Source organism: Vombatus ursinus, unplaced genomic scaffold (genome assembly GCF_900497805.2).
Source record: "Vombatus ursinus unplaced genomic scaffold, bare-nosed wombat genome assembly UNPS02014830.1, whole genome shotgun sequence".
Taxonomy (NCBI): Eukaryota; Metazoa; Chordata; class Mammalia; order Diprotodontia; family Vombatidae; genus Vombatus; species Vombatus ursinus.
The window spans coordinates 49,185,952-49,209,635 of record NW_020954608.1 but is presented as its reverse complement, the minus strand read 5'-3'; the positions used below and the strand labels follow the sequence as shown (position 1 = coordinate 49,209,635).

General features: G+C 37.0%; 1 protein-coding gene across 2 annotated transcripts; it reads left to right on the top strand.

Annotated features, from left to right (window-relative positions):
• Positions 1–3,225: 3,225 nt before the first annotated feature.
• On the top strand, positions 3,226–23,608 carry STRAP (serine/threonine kinase receptor associated protein). Of its 2 annotated transcripts, none has more exons than XM_027838828.1 (10): positions 3,226–3,366; positions 5,114–5,249; positions 13,754–13,835; positions 14,785–14,857; positions 16,203–16,299; positions 17,243–17,380; positions 18,279–18,415; positions 21,217–21,366; positions 22,286–22,348; positions 23,050–23,608. In XM_027838828.1, exons 1-10 carry the CDS (start codon positions 3,255–3,257, stop codon positions 23,109–23,111), a joined length of 1,050 nt encoding a protein of 349 aa, XP_027694629.1. In that variant the 5' UTR covers positions 3,226–3,254; the 3' UTR covers positions 23,112–23,608. The 2 variants fall into 2 exon arrangements, with proteins under 2 accessions (XP_027694629.1, XP_027694628.1); XM_027838827.1 differs by having other exon boundaries at positions 22,283–22,348.
• The last annotated feature ends 76 nt before the right edge of the window (positions 23,609–23,684 follow it).

Here is a 23,684-nt window from a genome sequence, read left to right as displayed (position 1 = left end):
TAAAGGTGGAAATCACAGTCTCCATTTGGAGACATAGAATGGGGCTTTCTAGATCTCACATTAGATAACTATCTATACCACATATGGAGTAATTGTTTTATATTAGATGCATCCACATCTATATGGGTAGTGAAAATTGGTCTAGAATCTGGGAATACCTCTAAGCTTACTGTGATTATGAAGAGAGTTTTCCCTCCAAATTTAAAAGAAGAAAAAGAAAAAGAAAAAACCCTTCTCAACAGTTTTACCATTTGATTCCCTAAACCCTTTCTAGGAAAAGGTGGTCCAAAACATCTCAGGGGAAAGGAAATCTGTCAATTAAGGGAGACCTGAACCATTTCTTCAAGTTGTAGAGAATCTTCTGAGGTGTCACAAACCTTAAGGCCCAGAGGACCCACACAGAAAATGGAATAAAAATGGACTGGAGAGGGTCAATTGGTACTATATGCAAAAGTAGTCTGTCCTCATTAGGTAAGTTCACCTGAAGCCTAGATCCAAGAAACTGTTGGACTAAAGATCCCTCTTTCTTCTTGGGATTCTGCTGATTTATCAGAAACACAGCTTCTGGAAGAAAGGATAAACAACCCTGATGATCAGGGGATGTGGTGATGAAATTGCTGTATTAAAACTCCACTTCAAGGACCCATATGTACAAAAATATTTATAGCAGCTCTTTTTGTGGTGGCAAAAAAATGGAAACGGAGGGGATGCCCATCAATTGGGGAATGGCTGAAAATGCTATGGTATATAGTTGTGATGGAATAGTATTGTGCTTTGAGAAATGATGAGGGAGATAGGTTCAGAAAAACCGGGAAGACATGAATTGATGCAAAGTGAAGTGAGTAGAACTAGGAGAACATTGTACACAGTAACAGCAACATTATAACAGTAATCAACTGTGAAAGTCTTAGCTACTCTGATCAATAGAATGATTCCAGACAAGTCCAAAGGACTCCTGATAAAAAGTGCTATCCACCTCTAGAGAGAGAATTAATGAACTGAGTGCATATTTGAAGCATATTTTTCCTTTTTTAAAAACATGGCTAATGTGGAAATATGTTTTGCATGACTTTATATGTATAAGGAGTATTATATTTCTTGCCTTCTCAATGGATGAGGGAGGGGTGAAGAGGGAGAAAATTTGAAACTGAAAAAAATTTTTTTAAAAGTCCACTTCAGCACTCCATGATAGAAGCTGTTCCAGGGCAGAATAGAAGATAGAAAACTCAGCAAATGTGATGATAAAATGGGGTCCCTATAATAGAAAAATGTTCCATGACTTCCTAGACTATAACTCCTTTCTTTGGCCACTACCTTTATGTTTGTTGTTTCCACCATTAGGACCTAAGTGTCCTGAGCATAGGGATGGTGTTTGTTGTATTCATATCCCCAGCACTTTGCTGAGTGTTTATCACATAGCAATTGCTTAATAAATGTTTTTTGATTCATCCATTTATCAGAGAAACTTATGGCTGAAAAAGATGGGCCATTCATGAAGTAAGAGCAAGGGATAACCAATGAACAACTGGAATGCTGTAGCTGGTATGCCTACAGTCCATGAGATTTATCACTGGCAGGTTGGGCAGTAGACCAGTTATGGAAGATTTAAAGTCAAATAGAATCATACAGGTTGGGCAGGTTTGCCTGAGTTGTAATCTGTATCATTGAGGGAGTAACTGCAGAGATGAAATCCCACATCCATTGCATTCTTGGAGAGGTGAGGGATTTGATAAAAGGTTGAAGGTGGTGAAATGCAATGGAGAGTGCTGCGTCTGGAGCATTGGATTTATTTTATTTCTGCCACTACTAATTTCGCCTTAGGCAAATCATTTAATAGGGTAGCTAGGTGGCCAAGCAGATAGAGAGCTGGGCCTGGAATCTTCTTTAGTTCAAATCTGGCCTCAGATACTTACTACCTGAGTGAGCAAGTCACTTAATCCTATTTGCCTCAGTTCCTCAGCTACAAAATGAGCTGGAGAAGGAAATCGCTAAACCACTCCAATATCTTTGCCAAGAAAACCCCAAATGAGATCACGAAGAGTTGGCCATGACCGAATACATCAGTTAATCTCTGCTTCTCTGCTTCCTCATCTTTAAAATGAGAGAGTAGGACAAGAGGACCCAGCAAAGGTAAGTTCCTTGAAGACTGGGGCTGTTTTATTTTTGTCTTCGGGTCCTCAACACAATGCCTGGCACATAAGAAAAACTTAATAAATTTAAAAACTTAAAATGGTTGTTGATTTGCCCATGAGTGGGTAGCACAGCAGGCAAAGTGCTGGATTTGGCCCAAGAGAGGATGACTTGGAATCTCATTTCAGCTACTTCCTACTTGTGTGACCTTGGGCAAGTCCTTCCCCTTATTTAGGCCTGTTTCCTCTCTAAACCTAGTATACTGTGAATTTCAAGTCCTCTTCCATTCTAAATCTAGAACTTTATGAAGATGAAGAATCTTAACAATATGATTCCACCCACTTTACAACAATTTTTGCTCTATTATATATAATGAAAATATAAGAAAATAAAAGGGACTCAGCCAAAAGTTAGGACTGGGGGGGAACAGGAAGCAGGTGCAATATCTATTCTTGGATACACGTGTGTCCCTATAACAGCTCAGGTCGAGATCCAGTGTTTGAAGACAACATGGCCCCAGCCTAGCCTTGACCCCAAACGGACGGGGCAGGAGACTCCTTCCCTTAAGGCTCGAAGGCTCGAGACAAACCGCCCAGCGTGCTAGTCTCCGGAAGGCAAAGATAGGCAGGGCCGGGCACTGCGGCCAGAGGCACGGCCTAAATTGAGGGGCGCCTTCGGCGGCGCCAAGGCCACGCCCTTCCTACGTCGTCATTTCCAGCGGCCCACTCACGTCATCCGCCGTCGTCACTTCCTGCCAGCGCTGGAGTGGACGGTGCTGGCGGCGCCCAGCTCGGCGCTCCCCTCTCCTTTTCTCCTTCCCTCCCTCCCTCCCTCCCTTCTTCCTCCTCCTTCTCCTCCTCCTCCTCTCCCTCCCTCAGCCTCTAGAGCCCACCCCGCGCTGACCCCCCCCACCCCCCCGCAGCTCCCAATCTCTGCCCGCCGGGCCAGCTTCCTGCCCTTCCATCCGCCCAGCCCCTGGTGTCTGGACCGGGGCCTTCCTGGAGCTGCCGGAGCCTCCGCCGCTCTGCGAGAACAGCCTCCGGAGGACTTCAGCGACCCGACGGCGCCTCCCTGCAGCCGCCCGCTGAGGAGGAGCCGCCACCCCCGCCCTCGCCGCCGCCGCCATGGCGATGAGGCAGACCCCGCTTACCTGCTCCGGGCACACGCGGCCTGTGGTGGATCTGGCCTTCAGCGGCATCACTCCCTACGGCTACTTCCTGATCAGCGCCTGCAAAGGTGAGCCAGGTTCCGGGCCCGGGGTTGGCGCTCCTTGGATCGGAAGGCGGAAAGGAAGGAGCCGGGCCGTGCTCGCTGGGCTTCGGCTCCAGAGGCCCTGGGCCTCCCCGTGCCCTTGCCCGCTTCCGGGGGACCCCGGGCTCTGCCGTGGCCCCATCTTGGGAGGCGGGCCCAGCCGCCCGCCGTTCCAGATGCTCCGGCTTGGAAAGGCTGGAAATAGATTCCGAGGTTAGGGGGAGGGGAGGTCGTGAGGGACTCTTCCAGGGAGGCCCGAGGGAGTAGGGTCTGTGCCGCCCGGTGGGGAACGGAAGAAACCTGGAGGTGGATTTGCTCTGGGCACATGGCTAAGAACCGGTAAGGCAGACTGCCTCCACTTTCTCACTGTTACTTGGAATAAGTTTACAATTTGGGTTTTTATTTTATTTTATCTTTTATGATTTTGCTCTCACTTAAAGATTACAAAGTGTCTATTGGTTAAACTTTACTCTTCTCAAAAATCAAAGCGCTCCCCCCCCTTTTTTTTTCTATTTTAGTGTATTTACAAACTGTTAGGGAAATGCTATCACACACACAATTCGTGGACTCCAAGACATAGAACCAAGGAGTCCACTTAATGAATTTTCATTCTAAAATATGTATTGAAACTTGGGATCATATGTTTAATACTTCAGGAGGGCCATAGTTTTATCATGGTGGAGTACTCCATTACCACTGGCAATAGTGAGCCCTTCCGTGCCTCTCTCTATAGCTTCATGAGTTTCGCTCAAAAAAATTCACCACCTGGTGTGGCCAACCTGGTTTCTTTAATGGCCTATTAAAGGCCGAGTTAGATCTAGTGTAGATGGATCCATGCTTTCTTTGTTGTCATGTCATAGTCTTTGAACGTGAAAGGTTACTTACGCATATGAGGCATTAGAGGAGGAGGCCATATGAAAAGTTGCCCCAATTTAAAATATATAGCATGAAGCTTCTGGAAATTCTGTTTTTAATTATGTTTGGAGTATCATTACCAATTTTCTCTTGAATATTTTTCAACTTAGAATATCCAATTTTAAAGGTTTCTTTATGGTGACAATTCTTTTTATAATCATTTTTGTTTTAAAATACGTCCATATATAAATGCAGATATCTTGTGACTTTTGGTTGTTTGCTATGTTATAATTTTAATTTATTACCTTAGATTTTACATTTTAATTAAGTATAACAAATTAATAGGTTTATCATACCATTTTTGCCTATCTGATGATAAAAATCTTGTAATTTCCTTTTTCCAAGCTTTTACTTTGAGAACACCTTTTGAAAGTTTGTTGGGCTTCTCATATGACTTTACCTAGCTCTTATGTTTAATTGTGAGATTGGTAAATTATTTCCACAGTTACATTTTTTTTTTCCCTTATGAACCTATTTTTCCAGAATAGAAGGCTCCCAGGTGAAGAACTTGTTTACCAGTGCAGATTTGGTAGCTTCTTTGCCTTAGAAAGTTGCTTGAAATACTGAAGTGACTTGCCCCAGAGTCACTTAACTCCTCAGTTCCTCGCACAGCTCTAAAATTAAGTTACAGAACAATTTTTTCTTCTCTGGGGGTTCATTATGCCAATGAAATCATGTGTTCAGACAGAAAAAAAATATTTACAGCTTTACTTCAGAAGAATGAAGGGTGTTTGAGAACTTTTAACTTCAGAATTTTTAGGAGTGTGACACTGATTACTGAAACACTTATTAATCATTTTTTAAAAAATTTATTTAGATGGTAAACCTATGCTACGCCAAGGAGATACAGGAGACTGGATTGGAACATTTTTGGGTCATAAGGGTGCTGTATGGGGTGCCACTTTGAATAAAGATGCTACAAAAGCAGCTACTGCAGCTGCAGATTTTACAGCGTAAGTAAAGGCATGTTTTCTCTCTTTTATCTGTATACTTATGAATTATATTTTCAAATATCCTGGAACATTAACACGCCATACTTTTTAATCATTCAGCAAATAATTATTGAAACTTCTTATGTTTCATGTAGAATTCATTGGTTTCAAAAATTATTTGTAAGGAAAGTGATTGGATCTGACTTTTACTGTTGTAGAGTAGCAACACTGCTTATTATAGTGTCAATGAAATATCATTGTGTTTAAAGTGTTAAAGACAAAAATGGAAAGGTCCTTGCCTACAATTAGCTTAAATTTTATTAAATAAGTTAAGTATATATGAAGATAAGTATAACTCAATGCAAGAAACATTTATTAAGTGCCTACTATATGGAGAGACAGAATCAAAGTTCTTGCCTTCAGGGAGCTTCTGTTCTATTGGAATGTTAAAACATGTACATAAATAAGCTGGAAGTAATTTTCAGAAGTAAAAAGTGTTTATAACTTGGATTGGGAGGTGGGAGGGGCCAGGTATCAGAAAAGGACTTAAGGAGGAGGTAGAACCTGAGCTGTGTTTAGCAGAAAGAGATTCTATAAGTGAAGGAGTGTAGTTCAGACATCAGAGGAAAGCATATGTGCAAAGCTTCAGAAGGGGGAGATGGAATAGCACTTATGGGTATTGGCTACTGAGCTAGTATGATCAGAATGGAGGGTGTAAGAAGGACAGTAATAGGAAATGAATCTGGAAAGGTAGAAGGAGCCAGATTCTATATCGTTTTCAATTCCAGCCTGGGGAGTTTATAAAGACAACCAGGAGCCATAGAAGATTTTTGAGTAGGGCGGGGACTTGATCATGTCACTGAATCAACTTGACAGCTGTGAGAAAAATGGATTGGAAAGGGCAGAGACTCGAGGCAGAGAGACTAATTAAGAGGCTGTCTCAGTAATCCAGGTGAGATAATGAGGCAATGAGAGACCTAGGATAGAGAGAATGTGAGTACCAAACACATGTGTGAGATATTGCTACCCTTTGTTTTGAAGACGACTTGAGAGATGTTGGTACTCTTTGATTCAACATAAAGAATTTTTAACTTGTGAAATTCAGTCTTTCTACTAGGAATGTTAGGTGTGTATATATACATACAAGCACACATACCCTTATATGTCTAGAATCTAGTTTTGCTGTTGGAGAATACAGTTTATCTCTAACTTAGTAGATGTCATAGTTACTTGAGACTGAGGTCTTGTCCCATGGTCACATAGCTGTTGTCAGGGACAGGATTTGAATTCCAAGATATCCACTATGACACACTGCAGTGGAGGTGATATATATATAGTCATTGAAATAGGGAACTGATTAAATTTATGTAATTTGAAATCCTTAATTTCATAGTAATAATTGACATAGCTTTCCATACCCATTTGAATTTTGCAACAACTGTTGAAGTATCACTATTCTCATTTAACAGAGGAGGCTGAGGCTTGTACAGCTAAGCATAAATGTCAGAGATGGTATCTGAACCTAGGTCTTATTGACCCGCACATTACTTACATTGACTCTCTTTCTATTATTTGATACTGTTAATCTCTCTTGAGCTTTAATATTTTCTCCTCTATTGGGTTCACTATTACTGTACTCTCCTGATTCTTTTATTGTATGTATTTCTCTCCTTGATCCTTATTGTTTCCCCTTTCTCTTTGGCAGTGATGCTTTGGTTTTATAAAGGAATGAGGAAAACAGTTTATTTTATATCTAATTTTGATAGAAGAGCTCATTTGGTAAAGAGTTGTTTTTCAGCAACCTAAATACGACACTGGCATATTGTAGGCATTCGTTCATTGCTGTCTGGAGAGGATCACTAGGCAAAAGTTTGAGAACAACTTGTCTGGAGCTGTGTATACCTCCTTTTTGGCTAGATTATATTAACCTATCTCTACAAACTGTGATGTCCTTGCCTGCTGCAAGTCAAATTCAGATGATGTAGAGATACAGATTTTATTCGGGTCATGAAGGAAGCCCATTTCAGCTGTAAAATCTATAGAAGGATTTAGGTGTATAAATTTGACTTTGTTGTTAGCTCTTGAGAGGTGTACTGTAAGAGATGGCAGTGTCAGTATGGAATTAATTTGAAGTGGAGGTGTGAAAGAAGAATATGGGCATATACTAATAAAAAGCATTACAAATGCCAGTCAGTGTTCAATCATATATCCTTTTTTGGTTTAATGATTATTATGTTGTTTTTCCATTTCATCTAAAATGAGAGAACAAATATGTATATTTTGAAACTTGTTTGTCCTTTGTTCTTGAAGAAGACCATGACATGCAAGTGAATTGGATTTAAGTGAGGGAGGGCTGTGCAAAGTCACCAGCCTTACTTTCTTCTCCAGAGCCATCTGGGTCCAGTGGCCAGATACACATCAGGCCAACTGGAGGTGACTCCAGATGCAGTGGAAAACCTTGGTCTTTTAAAGCTAAGATCTTTTAGCAGGTCTCAGTTTGACTGAGGCAAAGCCCACTCAGTGATTAAAAAAGGCTAGGTAAAGAAATGAGGTCAAGAATGGCCTCTTTAACTTAGTCTTAAAAAAAAAAAGAATCAAACTGGGAGGAAAAGACCCTCTGGGTTTCTGGCCAAAACAGAAACAATTCCTATTTACATTCACTTGAGGTCAATCAGGGCTGGAACAATGACCCCAGTGGGGTTAGGCCTGGGACCTATTGTTGGCCAATCTGTGAGAGCCTAAGTGATTTGGGTTTAAGGCTTGGTCCTTAACAAAGAAATCTAGCCTTTAAATCCCAAGATATCAGTTTGACAACGGAAATTCAGCTGAATTTGGATAGTAAGAAAAATGTTGTATTTATTCTTGTAGCATTTGGTGCACATTTATTGAGTTACTTTTACTTATTGTTGTCATCTGCGTTCTCTTTTTGAGTTTTGCCCTGACTGCACCTACAATTTTAGCATCTGTGAGACACTTGAGCCAAATCTAGAAGCTAGATGTGTATATTTCAGGAAATCCATGTGAAACAGGTTGGAGGAGAGTAGTCCAATATAGTCTGTTGTGTCTCTAAGTTTATCTAATTTTCAAAGTTAGACTAATTTTTCTAGAGTCAACAGTTGGGTGTGGATATTGGGGGCAGGGAATATATTCAAGCCCACTTAACTCTTGAGGAATCAGATTGCTTTGCCTGTTGAAATTAATGTTGGTGTGGCAACTTCTCAAGGAAACTAGCTAAGGTCTCCCATCTTTACGGTGTTCACAAAAATCAATTAATGGTTGAGTATTTTGAAGGATAGTTTCTGGTTTTTGTTGTTGTTGAGAAAGTTTATTTAGCAAATCAGTTTTTCAGGACACAGTTAAAATGTAACCTTGAGTTGTGCCAAATTTCAGCTAAGTCTGGTTGTCATTTAGTCACCAGGCATTTTCCGAGCACTTATTGTGTGCCAGGCACTATGCTAAGTGCTGGGGTTAAAATGAAAGGTAAAAGATAGTTTCTACTCTCAGAGTATTGAATGTGTATCTGTGTCTCTGTGTGTGTTTATGTGTGTATGTAAGACATGGTCAGACTTGTGCTTTAGTAAGGAAGATCAATATGATAGCTGACTGGAGAATAGACTGGAATGGGGAGAGACTCGAGGCTGGGCCACCAACTCCTAAGCTATTGCAATAGTTCAGGTATGAAGTGATGAGAGTGGTGGTAGTGCCCTAGCAGAGAAGAAGCATTGCCATATAGGAGAGATATATAAAGGTAAAATTGTCAAGACTTGGCAACAGATTGGATATGGGGGAGGGATAGGAGAGTTATGAATTGAGAATGACATTTAGATTGTAAGCCTGGGCAATTGGGAGTGTTGTCTACCCTTGAGAGTAATAAGGAAATTAGGAAGAGGGGAAGATTTAGGGAGAAAGATGATGAATTTAGTGTTGGGCATATTGAATTTAAGATGTCTATAGAACATTCAGTTGAAGATATCCAATAGATTGTTGGAGATGCTAGTCTGGTAGGACTAGATAAATATGTCTAAGAATCATTAGCACATGTGTGATAATTGAATCCATGGAAGCTGATGAGATCACTAATCGAAATAATAAAGAGATCTGTACTGATCTCTTTCCAGGCATGGAAAGACCTACACTGATCCAGGCATGACCTAGACAAAACTTCAGCAAAGGAGATTGAGGGAGTAGTCAGTCAGGTGGAAGGAGAACCAGAAGAGAGTAGTCATGAAAATCTAGAGAGAACAGAGTATCAATGAGAAGATGATGGATGTCAAAGGCTAGTGGTATTCTCCTTGAACGTATAAAATAACTACAATGTATGCCACTTGTTTAATTTGTAACTTTTGCCCTGGGATTGTTAAAATGGAGTGATGAATTTGTGGAGTGATTTTCAGTGAGTGAAAAACTAAGGGGACACATCCTTAGGCTTCTCAACTGAAGTTAGTTTGTTAGAAGATAGAACGTTCTTAATTACTTTGTTATTACAAGTTGTAATGCATGACCCATAGTTGAGCTTTTTTTTTTTTAAATGAAACTGTTGCTTTGAACAAAATCATTTGCAATCCCAATGGTAAGAGTGCTGAATTTAGAGTATGATGAGTTTTTATTCCTCCTCTGCCACTTACAACTTGTATGATTTTCGGCAAAGCACATCTTTGGCCTCATTTCTCTCCTCTGTAAAATTAGGAGATTGGATCAGATGACCTCTAAGGTCCCTTCCTTCTCTTCTAAATCAACAATCCTATGATCCTTCTCACGTTATCCTACTAGATTTTAAGTTTCTTTTTTTTATTAATTAATTTATTTTTAGTTTTCCATATTCACTTCCACAAGATTTTGAGTTCCAAATTTTTTCCCCATCTCTCTCCTCCCCTTCCCTTAAGACAGTGGGCATTTTGAATGCCCCTTCCCACAGTTTGCCCTCCTTTCTTTTATCTCCTTCCCCTTCTGTTTTCCTTTAGGGAAGGATAGATTTCTATACCTCATTGCCTGTATATCTTATTTCCCAATTGCATATAAAAACAATTTCTAACATTCGTTTTTAAAACTTTGAGTTCCAAATTGTCTCCCTTCCTCCCTCTCCGCTCACCTTTACTGAGAAGGCAAGCAATTTGATATAGGTTATACATGTGTAGTCATGCAAAACACTTCCATAATAGTTATGTTGTGAAAGACTTAACTATATTCCATCCATCCTATCCTGCCCCCTGTTTATTCTCTTCTCTCCTTTGATCCTGTCCTTCCTCAAAAGTGTTTGCTTCTGATTATTCTGTCCCTCAATCTGCCCTCCTTTCTGTCACCCCCCCCCCCCATTTTCCTGTAGGGTAAGATAGATTTCCATACCCAGTTGAGTGTGTATGTTATTCCCTCCTTAAGCCAATAGATTTTATATTTCTTAAGGATAGAGCCTATACCTTGTTTATCTTTGTATTTCTCCCAATGTCTGGCACAGATCATAGCAAGTATTCATTGCATAATACTTTTTAGATAAATACATCTTTTTCTTAATAGACTTTGAGGCTTTTATGTACAATAATCTTAATTTTAGACCTCTATCTCACTGTTGAAAAGGGAAGTTAAGCAATCTACTCAATTCACCATTTAAGTGCTTACATATAGCAAGGCACTGTGTTTTAAGACAAAGGTCTAGCATGCTGCATTGAGGCCTTCAACACTCCCTAGTGCAGCCCAAACCAAATTAAAATGTAATTGAGAAATATTTAATAAAATAAAAATAAGGTAGAATGTAGATAATGTTAATAGTGGTTTTCTACAGGAATAGGGATCTTTAGGCAGTAGGGATCCTTATGTATGGTTAATAGCTCTTTCTATTTGATACCACTGTTTTAAGTAATTTTTTTTTCAGTTGAAGTATTTTATTTTTTCCAATTACACGTGAAGACAATTTTCAACATTCATTTTTTATAGAATTTTGAGTTCCAAATTTTTTTCCATTTCTTCTTCCCCAGGAGGGCAAGCAGTCTGATATGTTATACATGTGCAATCATGTAAAACATTTCCACATTAGTCATGTTGCAAAAGAAGAAACAGAACAAAAGGAAAGGAAAGAAAAAAAAAACACCAAAAAAATCCCATATTGAAAATAGCATGCTTTGATCTGCATTCAGACTCTATCAATTCTTTCTCTTCATGTGGATAGCATTTTCTATCATGTGTCTTTTGGACTTGTCTTGGATCATTGTATTGCTGAGAAGACCTAAGTCAATCAGTTGATTATAGCACAGTGCTGCTGTTACTGTATACAGTGTTCTCCTGGCTTCACTTTGCATCAGTTCATGCACATCTTTCCAGGTTTTTTTGAAGTCTACCTGATCATCATTTCTTAGAACGGTAGTACTCCATTACATTCACATACCACAACTTGTTCAGCCATTCCCCAGCTGATGGGCATCCTCTCAATTTTCAGTTCTTTGCTACTACAAAAAGAGATGCTATAAATATTTTTGTACCTGTAGATATTTTCCCCTTTTTGAATGATCTCTTTGGAATGTAGACCTAGTAGTGGTATTGATGGATCAAAAGATATGCACAGTTTGATTGCCCTTTGGGCACAGTTCCAAATTGCTCTCCAGAATGATTGGATCAGTTCACAACTCCACCAAGTGCCTTAGTGTTCCAATTTTCCCATGTCTTCTCCAACATTTATCATTTTCCTTTTCTGTCATGTTATCAATCTGATAGGTGTGAGGTGGTACCTCAGAGTTTTAATTTGCATTTCTCTAATCAGTAGTGATTTAGAGCATTTCATATGATTATAGATAGCATTGATTTCTTCATCTGAAAACTGCTTCTTCATATCCTTTGACCATTTATCAATTGAGGAATGACTTGTATTCTTGTAAATTTGACTCAGTCTCTATATATTTCAGAAATGAGGCCTTTATCAGAGATACTTGCTATAAAAATTATTTCCCATCTTTCTGCTTTCCTTCTAATCTTGATTTTGTTTGTGTAAAACCTTTTTAATTTAATAGAATCAAAAGTATCCATTTTGTATTTTGTAATGCTCTCTATCTCTTGTTTGGCCATAAATTCTTACCTTCTCCATAGATCTGACGGGTAAACTATTCCTTGGTCTCCTAATTTCCTTGTGGTATCACCCTTTAAAGACATCACTTATTTTGAAAGCACAGTTCCGGGGAATGAGATTCTTTGACATCTGCATTCCATCACTATATTAAAGAGAGATAAGTTTCTACTAGGTAATGGACTGGGATATTCTGAGTTCTAATTTAATTAAAATCTTTTTAAGCTAGTTAGGTTTCCTTCCTCATTAACAGCAAACATCACAAGTGCCTTCAAAGTACAAAGCACTATGCTAGGCACCTCCATACAGAAAGGCATGAGACAGACAATGGTCTTTTCTTTTAGAATCTTACAGTGCGGTTCAGGAGACAAAAACTTTACATAAATTGAAGTAACACAACCTCACCTCACAGTAGCCTCTTTATTTTTTGCCTTTTGTCAAATTCTGCTTTGTTATAGTTAATTGTGTACATTTCTCATTCCCACTATTAGTTAATAAGCTTGAGGTGACAGAAGTGGTCTTTCCATTGCTAGCCCCTAAAGAATCATTGATTTTGTAGATTTTTAAATATTCAAGGGGTTTTTTTCTTAGTAAAATGGGGATCATTAAGATTATACATTTAGAGCTGGAAGGAATCTTAAGAGGTTCAGCCTCTTATTTTCCTTGAAGTTGGGCTAGATGACATCCAAGGACTCTTATAATTTATAATCCTAAATGCAAGACACAGTTCCTTTCCTCAAGAAATTCTCATTCTAATTGGGAAAAAACTAAGGTACAAAAATTAGAACACATCAGTTAGCAGCATCCTACTACATGTCAGGCACTGTAGTAGACATTAGGGGTATAAAGAAAAAAATATATAGTCCCTGCCTTGAAGGACATGTTCCTCATAGGTATATTTGACCGTACCTGAAATTCAGAGAGTTCAGAGTTCAAAGCAAATAGTAGTATGTTCTGTAATGATTTATTTAGGAAGAATTTGAACTCCTATGACTGATTCCTCATTCAGTGAACTCTCAGATTAGCTAAAGTACCAATTTAAACTGATTTGTCCTCTTTTTTAAATAAAAATTAAATTCATTTGTATGACTTGCTTGTGTTTCCTCTCCTTGTTCTAGAAGGTCTTTGTTAGTATATAAGCCTGAGAATATAGAGAGCTCAATTCCTTTACCTTCCAGATCCTCCATTGGCTATAAGAACCTATAGAAAAAGTGATAAAGTTCACAGAGAAATTAAAATAAATGTTTTTCATCTTACTCCTATCCATATCTGAGAGTAAGAGAGTCTGTGGGTACTTTGGGAGGCTAGTAAAAATCGATACTGCTAATGAAGTGCTATTATGGTTGTGTTGAACATTTATATCATCTGTTAGCCTTGATGCCTGATTGTTTTGTTTTCATTTCACATTCATATCAATTGATATTTAGTCATCAAATTTATTCTGTCATATAATTTATCTATTTATTTATTTTTAAAGCAAAGTGTGGGATGCTGTTTCAGGAGATGAACTGATGACCTTGGCTCATAAACACATTGTCAAGAGTGTGGATTTCACTCAGGTATGTTAATTTAGTTTTATTATAAGGACTTATTAGATAACCACTATTAGAGAGTAGATCATTGATTTGTCTGTAATATAAGACATTTTAAAAATGAATAAAACTGTTGAGTTGGGTTTTTTTTGGAGGCAGTTGGGCTTAAGTGACTTGCTTAGGGCCACACAACTACTAAGTATCTTGAGGTCAGATCTGAATGGGGGTCCTGCCTCCAGGTCTGGTACTCTATCCACTTCACTACCTATCTGCCCTGTTTTTCTGCATAAATGGTTAAATATAGGCTTTTAATCTGAAACTTTAAAAAAAGGAAGGGGGTATATTAAATTTAACATGATATACCAAAACTGCCTTGTGTATCTATTGTTGTCATAATTTTGTTTTCTCAGTGTTTAGTTTTTTCTTTGTTCTTTTATTTTTTGTGTTTTATCACTATCACAGCTCACCAATTCTTCCCCTGTAACTCCCTTTTCCTTCTCACATCTCCATTGCCCCAAACTTGGTCAATTAGAAACCCTCCCTTATAGCAAGTATAATCAAGCAAAACCAAACCAAACATTAATTGGGTCAAATATTTGGTTTTAAAACCTTTTTTAAAAAACTGATGATTTTCTTGAAGTGCCCTTGAACATCAAATCTCTACGAGACCATAATGCTTAAAGGAACTGGCCTGAGTGTTTTTGAAAGTTAAACTGACGGAGATTTGGGGCCAGAGCAAAGGGGTATTGCAAGGTCGAGGCCAGCAATAAAGGCTTCATATGGTACTTTGGGAAAGGGAACATAACAGGAATATATAGGAGAAAGTTAAAAGAGCAGCACTGTTGATGTTATTCCCTCTTGACTTGGGCATAAGTTGCAACTACCTATGACTTTTGTGACTTTTTATTTTGAGAAGCTTAGTGTTATTTATGTGGTGAATCAGTCTATTAATATTTTACTTGTATTTTTTTTCCAGGATAGCAACTATCTGTTGACAGGTGGACAGGATAAACTCTTACGCATATATGATTTGAACAAATCTGAAGCAGGTAAATCTACTTTTGATGTGAACTTAATAGCAACTGAAACCAGGAAGAATTTGGTCTAATTGTGTGCATTATTCACTCAGGAACAATGGGTCTCTTTAAATTGGAGATTTTTATGTTCTTCTGGAGGAGGAACCTAATCCATTCCCAGCAATTAACGTTGTTAAATAATAAGCACTTAATAAATGTTTATTGAATCAGCTGGAGATGCTGAGGGATGGGATGGTCTGTGGTCTTCAAATACTTGAAGGGCTGTAAAAAAAAAAAATCCCTCTAATGCTTGACTTTGGCTTATAGAACTAGAACTAGGGTTATGAATTACAGGGAAGTATATTTTGACCTCTACTTGGAATTAAGGCCCTGTAAGATAAGGGAAAAGTTTCCTGATGATGGAATATGCAAGTTTGGTGGTACTAAAATTCTTTAGGCCAAGGCTTAATTTACTGGTTGGCAAGATTGTTGTAAGTGGAAATCATGCTTCCATTAAGTAACTAATCAATCTCTGTGGATCCTTCTAACTTTGTAATTCTGTGATCTCCTTAGTAGTAGCCAGAATTTGTCAAAAGAAAGAATAAAACATAACCCACAAAACTATGTAGTTTGTCTCTGTGGACATGCATGCATACACGAATATGTGTGCACCTGAGATTGCATTGGTGTTGAAGACATCTGTTCTGTGATTTAGAGTTGTAACCATCATGTGTTAGTTGCAGGACTCGTCCATTGAGACTAGCTATTTATTGTGTGTGTGTGTTTGTGTGTGCGTGTGCGTGCGTGTGCTTGCTGGCACATGCAAGTACACATGTGCGTTTTAAAATTTAACATTTTTGAGAACTAAAGGATTGTAGATTTAAAGGCAGAAGGGACCTTGGAGGTCATCAGATACAACCTCCTCATTTTACAGATAAGAAAACACGCCTAGACAGAGTTCCCCACAGTCATAGAGTTATTAATTGCCTCAGGTGAGACTTGAATCAAGTGGTTCTTCCTGACTCCAAGGCCAATACTCCAAATTTTTATTATAGCACTCTTCCTCAAATAGTCATCACATATCTAGTTATTAAATAGGCTTTATGTAGTACAGTGAAGACAAATACATATGAGTTATTAGCTAAAAATTAATTTAGAAGTAGAGCAAGCATGGACTGTGTAATCAGTGTGAATACTAGCATTGTAACTCTAGAGAAGTTGCTTAACTTTTTTCTAAGCCTGAAGGTATGATACTTACACTAGCTACCTCATAGGGTTATTTTTGAGAAGTGTTTTATAAATGGTAAATGCTGTGTAAATGTGTGTTCATAGAAATATCAGCTCCTTCTCCTACTTAATATTTCTTTCTTATTTTAAGAACCTAAGGAAATCAGTGGTCACACCTCTGGTATTAAAAAGGCTTTATGGTGCAGGGATGATACACAGATTCTTTCAGCTGATGACAAAACTGTCCGGTAAGTAATCTCCTGAAAGGCAGGGTTAACCTAGAGTCCATCAATTAAAAAATATATGTAACTACTTCAAAATAGTTGGTTTACTTTGTAATCTTTTATTTTGTGCATTTAAAAACATTTTAACAATGAAGTCTATACCTTCACCAGAGTGTCAAAGGGATCTGTGTGAGTCCATGACATAAAAAAAAGTTAAGAAACCCTTCCTGCAAAGAATTATGTGTTTTTCATGGTTTGATTTCTTTTGTGTTTAAATTCATACAGATCTCATATTCTTTTGAGAACTTTTGCTTGACTTATATGTCTTTAGTTGTACTATGGGTAGGAAATATTCGGCCTTGGAAGATACCTGTGGCCTTCTAGGTCCTTGGGTGTGGCCTTTTGACTGAGTCCAAGTTTTTACAGAACAAATCCTTTTATTAAAGGGATTTGTTGTGTGAAGTTTGGATTCAAAGGGCTGCACTAGAGGGCCATGTGGCCTGGAGGCTAGGTTCCCCACCTCTGACTATAAAAGAAAAGAAATGTATGAAGAAATTTATCTGTTTAGAATTTTTTACTCATTATGTTTGAGTAATTGGTTGGAGAAGTGTCTCATCAGGTTTGAAAACAATGTTGCTTTTGTTTATTTTTTGAGTAACTGAATGATAATAAAAGCTTAGATTTTTAGTTTCTTGGTTAGTCATTATAGGATTCAATTGCCTTGGCGGGAGCATAGGTTAGTTCACTTTACCAAAAGATTAATAAATTATATGACATGATAATGCTGATTTGGTATTGTAAGGAACCTAAAATGTTACAATTAAAGTTTTGATCTTAACCATATAGTTGTTAAACTAGTGATTTTGATTGTACCTTACTAATAATTTTGGTCTGGTTCTGTAACCTTACCTGAGTTTTCTCTCACCTCTCCCTCTTCCCCACCTCCCCCTTTTCTCCCTCTTTACAGCCTTTGGGATAGAGCGACAATGACAGAAGTAAAGTCTCTAAATTTTAGTATGTCGGTTAGTAGTATGGAATATATTCCTGAAGGAGAGATTCTGGTAATAACCTATGGGAGATCTATTGCTTTCCATAGTGCAGCAAGGTATGTCACATTAATAATGCTTTTTTGTATTTTGTATTTTCCTTTAAAGAAATTGGATGATTTGGAATTGTAATTTTTATTTAAAATTTCAAGATAATATATTTTCAAAGTGAGCAACTTGGTTTCATTTTGCACCTTTTTTGCCTCTACATGCAATCTTTGGGGCACATTTCTTATAGAAACATAGCTCATGTTCCTCTTTTTTTAAATTTAACTTTAATTTTTAGCTGTCTTTCTTAGTTACTATTTGATAGATACTATGTTACTTAGTTACCATTGGATAGTTACTCTGAGTAATGAAAGATTACTTCATTGTGAACATGTTCTCTACTTTATTTAAATCTTTTGTGATTTTAAAAACTTAGCTTTTGTTTTACTTCATTTACATAAACTTCTTTTAACATGCCAAGTATCTCACTAGCAAATTTATTTGGATATTCCATATTTTTCTATTTCTCCTATTTTTCTATTAACAATGAAACAATATGCATGTACTTAACACAACTGCCAGGCCAAGGCTGGACTAGCCAACTTTGAAAGTTTTGATGCAGCAAAGTTGTTTCAATATTCATCCTGTGATTATTCCCCTGCTGCTTCCACAAGTCACCCAGGAAAATCCATGTCAAAACTATGTAGTCACACTTTATGGAGATTTCCATTTGGTTTTGCTTTTTAGACTATGCATAGAACTCAAGTTTCTGTTTTACAGTTTTGATTCTCATATATCAGTATAATCTTTTCTTGGCCTTACACTTTGATATGGGTAATACTTCTAGTGTTTTTTGTTTTTGTTTTTTTGTTAAATTAAGAACAATTACATTGGCAACATGCATTTAAGAAAAAAAAGTCTGATTAGTTACAAAAAATTTTGTTCTGCACATTTTTTTCTCTCTTTTAGTCTGGAGCCAATTAAATCCTTTGAAGCTCCTGCTCCCATCAATTCTGCATCTCTTCATCCTGAGAAAGAATTTCTTGTTGCGGGTGGTGAAGATTTTAAGCTTTATAAGTATGATTATAATAGTGGAGAAGAGCTAGGTGAGTAATCTTTTTTTAAATGTTGGGGATCTCTTGTATTTTTAAAATATATATATATATAGATAAAGTGCCAGACCTGGAATCAGGAAGAACTAAGTCTTCAGACACTTAACTTTGTGAACCTGGGCAAGTCACTTAACCCTGTTTGCCTCAGTTTCCTCATTTGTAAAATGTCCTGGAGAAGGAAATGGCAAACCACTCCAGTATCTTTGCCAAGAAAACCCCAAATAGGTTCATGAAAAGTTGGACACAGCTGAAATGACTGAACAAGAGCAAAAAATATGTATATGAACAAATGTATATATATATATGTATGTATATATATATTTATCCAGAGTTGTAATTAGTTGAAAACACATAGAGATATTGCCAGGTAACTGAAACTTACTTTTTAAAATGCTAGTGCATTTTTATTTTTTGCTGTTTTGAAAACTTTATGAGATAGGTGACATATTTTCTCATGTTAATAGTGCTGCTTTCTTAAATAGAATATGCCAAACATAAGTTCACTTTTTTTTAAACTCATTTAAAGAGGCAGCATATTATAGTGGGGAGAGCTATAGACTTGGAGTCAGAAATTACTTGATTGAATCCCTCTAATAATAGCTATGTGACTTTGTATAAGTCTCTTAGCCTGGCTGAGCCCAGTTCTCTCACATTTAAAATGGGAGCAGAAGCAGGTTGTGCTCAGTGACCTGTAAGGTCCCAGTTCCGTCCAGTGACCATCATTATGAACATTGTACAGTGCTGTGCATTGCTATGCCTCTATGGTCTATTCCAGCATGTGGGTGGGAACAGGGCACAGGGACAGACAGTAAGTTTACACCAGTACTAAAGTGCTCTAAATCACAAGACTTTTTTCAGCTGTTTAAATTTTGATGCTTTTTTTTAAAAAAATTTTTTTCTGTTGAGCTATAACTTCTTGTTGCTGTCAGCACATCTTTTTCTAGTACTCCATTCACCTCATCAAACTTGTTACAATTGCATATAAAATAAGAGTAAATTGATTCTATGAATGTGGTTTAGGAGGTTTAGTGGGTGGATATTAGCAACCTCTTTGGTTGCTCAGAATCGTGCTTCTTAATTTCAGGTAGTTCAGGGTATTCAGATAGAGACCTTTACGGACATAAAGTATTAACATGTTATCACAGAGGTTTTTAGTTAGTGTCAGTTTGTGAGTTAGGAACTTTTAAAATACGTATTTTGGATGCTGATGTTAACTTTTATTTTCTGGACAACACATTAATTAAAAATGGAGGTAGTAGGATTTTCTCAAATGTAGGACCAAATTCGATGTGACTTCACTATTGAAAGTTCCTATCTCAGATTGAGTTTTAAGTATTTCATGTATTTTTAAAAATTTAGTTAAGGCTGATTTATCCAGTTTTGAATCCCACATAGTTCCAGAGAATTGAAGTAACAAGAGGGTAAGAAGTCATAAGTATGTGCTGTTAACTTTTTTTGTGTTTTTCTTCACTTAGAAATTTTATTCAGTATGGACTGATTTTGTATCATTTGCTTATTATCTTGCATGTCTGCCTTTAACTTTTGTACTTCCATTATAAGGGTGGACATAAAACAGGGAAAAATGCAAATTAATAATTAGCCATTGTATTCTAATTCTGGAGTGAGTAGGTATCACAGAATTTTAGAGTTATAAATTGACTCCCATTTTTCCTTTCCTATATCATATTATGATTGCTATGGGGAAAGTTCTTATAGCATTTAGTTGTTTTACCATTGATTTTTATTTTCTTGAATTTACATAATGGTTTTTATATTTTTCACTTTATCTCAGGGTATAGGTTAAGAAATGAAGTCACTGAAAGGTTTTGACTTGTCCACGTAGATCTCAACTCTGAGCCTGTATTTCCAGTGTTCCCACTGACTTTGTTGTTTACTGATGTATTATAATTAAAGAATTCAGGGAACCCATTTGATTCTGAGTATTTATATGGCTGGGGCAGCATTTCGTGAATATAGAAATTCATTCAACAATCATTTGAGTGCCTGCTGTGTACAAAGTACCTTGCCAGATTAAAATTGAAAAGGACTTTCAGTCCTAAAATAATATATAAACTGGTATGGGTTGTGTACTTACTGTTGGGTTGGTGAGATCAGTAGGAGTAGAAGTTTCTTAAGTCTTTGAAATTGAGCTAGCCAAGGACAGGAACATCATTGTAAATATGAAAAGTTAGGAAAGGGCCTATGGTAGAAAGTAAATAGAACTTCTTTGTACTTAAGTAAATGACTGGCATCATTACTAGATTATATGCTGAATTTAGGAGATTAAAGTAGAGGACTAATCCTAATATTTATTAGAAGAGACCCAGAATTGGTACGAGTCTTGAAATCAGAAGATTCAAGGCTTTCCTTTTTGGGTCGTAGTTAGAATTTGTTTCCTTGTGCCTAGATAGTAATCTGAAAGATCAGGAATAGGGAGGTCCTAGAACTGGAACTGTTAATACTTAGATCCATATTTATACCTATCAAGTATTGTTACCCACTTCGTATGGGTGGTAGAACTACATGTTTCCTTTTTGGTTAGGGTTAGTCAGAAGCAAGATGTCCAAGCTGTCTCTAGTCTGAAAGATTTATGAGTATTCAAAAAGGGGAACTTTAGAAAGAAACAATGTGCAGCTGTCAGCAGTTTTGTTTGCAAAGTATAATAGTATTTGTAGATTTTTAAATTAGTTTAGTGTTCCTCTCCCTTGCCTTATATAGGCTTCTCTCCCTAGATCATCAATTATTACCTGTTGATTTAACTATTAAATTATCTAACCAAATGTTTCCTCTTTTAGAATCCTACAAAGGACACTTCGGTCCTATTCACTGTGTGAGGTTTAGTGCTGATGGAGAACTATATGCTAGTGGTTCTGAGGATGGGACATTGAGATTATGGCAGACTGTGGTAGGGAAAACATACGGCCTTTGGAAATGTGTGCTTCCTGGTAAGAATTTTATTTGAAATTTTTGACATTAAATGTCCCAGCTTTTTGTAGTAAAATAGGTTATTGGAATAGAACTAATACAGCTTAATTATTTTTAAAAAGTAAATGGGGATAAGGAATCTCCCACTTGTTCTAACCTATTTTTGTATACTTTTCTATAAATTAACTGCATAATGGTGTAAAGTAGGATAGAGAATTAAAAATTGGTCACTTAATGAGATATTTTTTAATTGTTTTACTCCAGGATCATAGAAACATATTTAGTTATACATATGTACATAAATATGTGTATATAAAATTTACCAGTGCTATCTTAGTATGATAGTATTCAGAGTTATTTTAATTTAATATTGGGAATACTTAAAATTCTTTTGGACTGAGAAAAACTGACCATCAGCGTCAAGATGCTTAATTATTGCTCCCCACATAGTTGTCTGTGGGCAGCTAGGTAGTATAGTGGATAAAGCGCCAGGCCTGGAGTCAGGAAGGCTCATCTCCTGAGTTCAAATCTGGCTTCAGACGTTGACTAGCTGTGTGACCTTGAGCAAGTCACTTAACTCTGTTTCCCTCAGTTTCCTCATCTGTAAAATGAGCTGGAGAAGGAAATGGCAAACCACTCCAGTATCTTTGTCAAGAAAACCCTAAATGGGGTCACAAAGAATTGGACACAGTTGAAAAACAACTAAACAACAAACATAGTTGTCTGAGCCCAAATGATATTTTTGGAGAAGGCATCATGTACTATTTTTAATTCTTCAGTAACAAGAACTACTCATCTGTTATGTTTGTAATATTTTATCACAAAGCTTTCTAGGGCACAATCTTTGTTTAATGTTTTTTCAAAAGATAATAGAAAAATCTGGTGATCAGTAATTAATTTTAGGATTATTTAATACTTAAAACTTTGTTTCCATAGAAGAAGAGGGTGGAGAGCTAGCAAAACCGAAGATCAGTTTTCCAGAGACAACAGAAGAGGAGCTAGGTATCATTTTATTTTAATTGAATCAAATGTTTTATTAGTGTCAGAAAGATGTTGAACATCACTGAAGCTGTGCGATTGAAGTTCATAATTAGTGTAGAATCGTGAGGATTGAACATTTAAATTTACATTAAACCTAAAACTTTTAAATGTCTTAGAGCATCATGCTTTGCTTGTACATAATTGTTATTAGTTTTTGTTGCATAAAATGAGTATATGACCATTGTCAACTGAATGATTAGCTAAGTGGATTTATAACTGACTTAGGGTTAGGATAGGTGTCATGCTGGACAGAAATATTTTTTGAGGTATCTAAATGTGCTCTGTCCTCAGTCCTGTTCAACATTTTTGTTATTAACTTGGATGAAAGCATAGAGAACATGCTTATCAAATTTGTAAATGATACTAAGCTTAGTGGGGTAATTAAAATGTTGAATGACTGAATTGGGATTCACAAAGATCTTGACAAACTAGAATAATGAACTGAATCTTAATAAGATGAAATTTAATAGCAACAAACATGAAGTCTCATGTTTTGGTTTGTGTCCCAAGTATGTTGGACTAGATGCCTTTTAAGGCCTCTCTTGAATTCTAAAATTCTTAAGATTCTAAGTGAATTTAAATCCTTAAAGTGACTTTTATGAATTTATGTATATAATATTAAGAACTTTTGTACATGAGTTGTTATTTCTTTCTTGTTGCAGAAGATCTTGGCTCAGAAAACTCAGATTCCATCTATAGTTCAACTCCTGAAGTGAAGGCCTGAGCACCTGGCATATGCCACAGATGTTACGCCACATGTGGACTGAAACAAGCAGCAGTTAGCAGAAGCCTTACAGAGTTAACCCTCTACATAAGGCAAACATGTGCAGTAAATGATGGGGAATGTGATAGCTCCATTGTTGGAACTAGCTTGGTGTTGTCTCCAGAAGTGAAAACTATGAGAATATCAAAAAATGGCGGATAGAATTGTGCTCATTTAGTCCACTATCCTACTGCCTTTTTGAATGAACATGTGCAAGCCAACATCCAATTTCTCCTATTTCACTTAGATTTCTTGTAGCCGTTTTACATTATTATGGAGAAAAAAAAAACATAATGACCTATTTTACTTTTTTTTTTCTGAAGGGAGAAAGACTTTTGCTTTAGTTGTAAAGAAGGGAGTACATGATAAGGTATTCTGTTTGATTTCTCTTTCATTGTACACTGCTTCTGGACATCTAATTGTTTTCAGTTGTCTAAATAAAATGCCTCTACAACGGTCTTATGTTTTGGTTATTGTGGGGGAAAATGCGTTTCAGAAATACAGAATGAATAAAGTTGTTATCCATTTCTCTTC

Excerpts from the sequence above, each read along its gene's own strand:
- STRAP (XM_027838827.1), top strand. The coding sequence starts at position 3,255 with ATGGCGATGAGGCAGACCCCGCTTACCTGCTCCGGGCACACGCGGCCT. Across the intron at positions 16,300-17,242 it reads GCTGATGACAAAACTGTCCG|CCTTTGGGATAGAGCGACAA; the intron begins GTAAGTAATCTC and ends CCCTCTTTACAG. Across the intron at positions 17,381-18,278 it reads GCTTTCCATAGTGCAGCAAG|TCTGGAGCCAATTAAATCCT; the intron begins GTATGTCACATT and ends TCTCTCTTTTAG.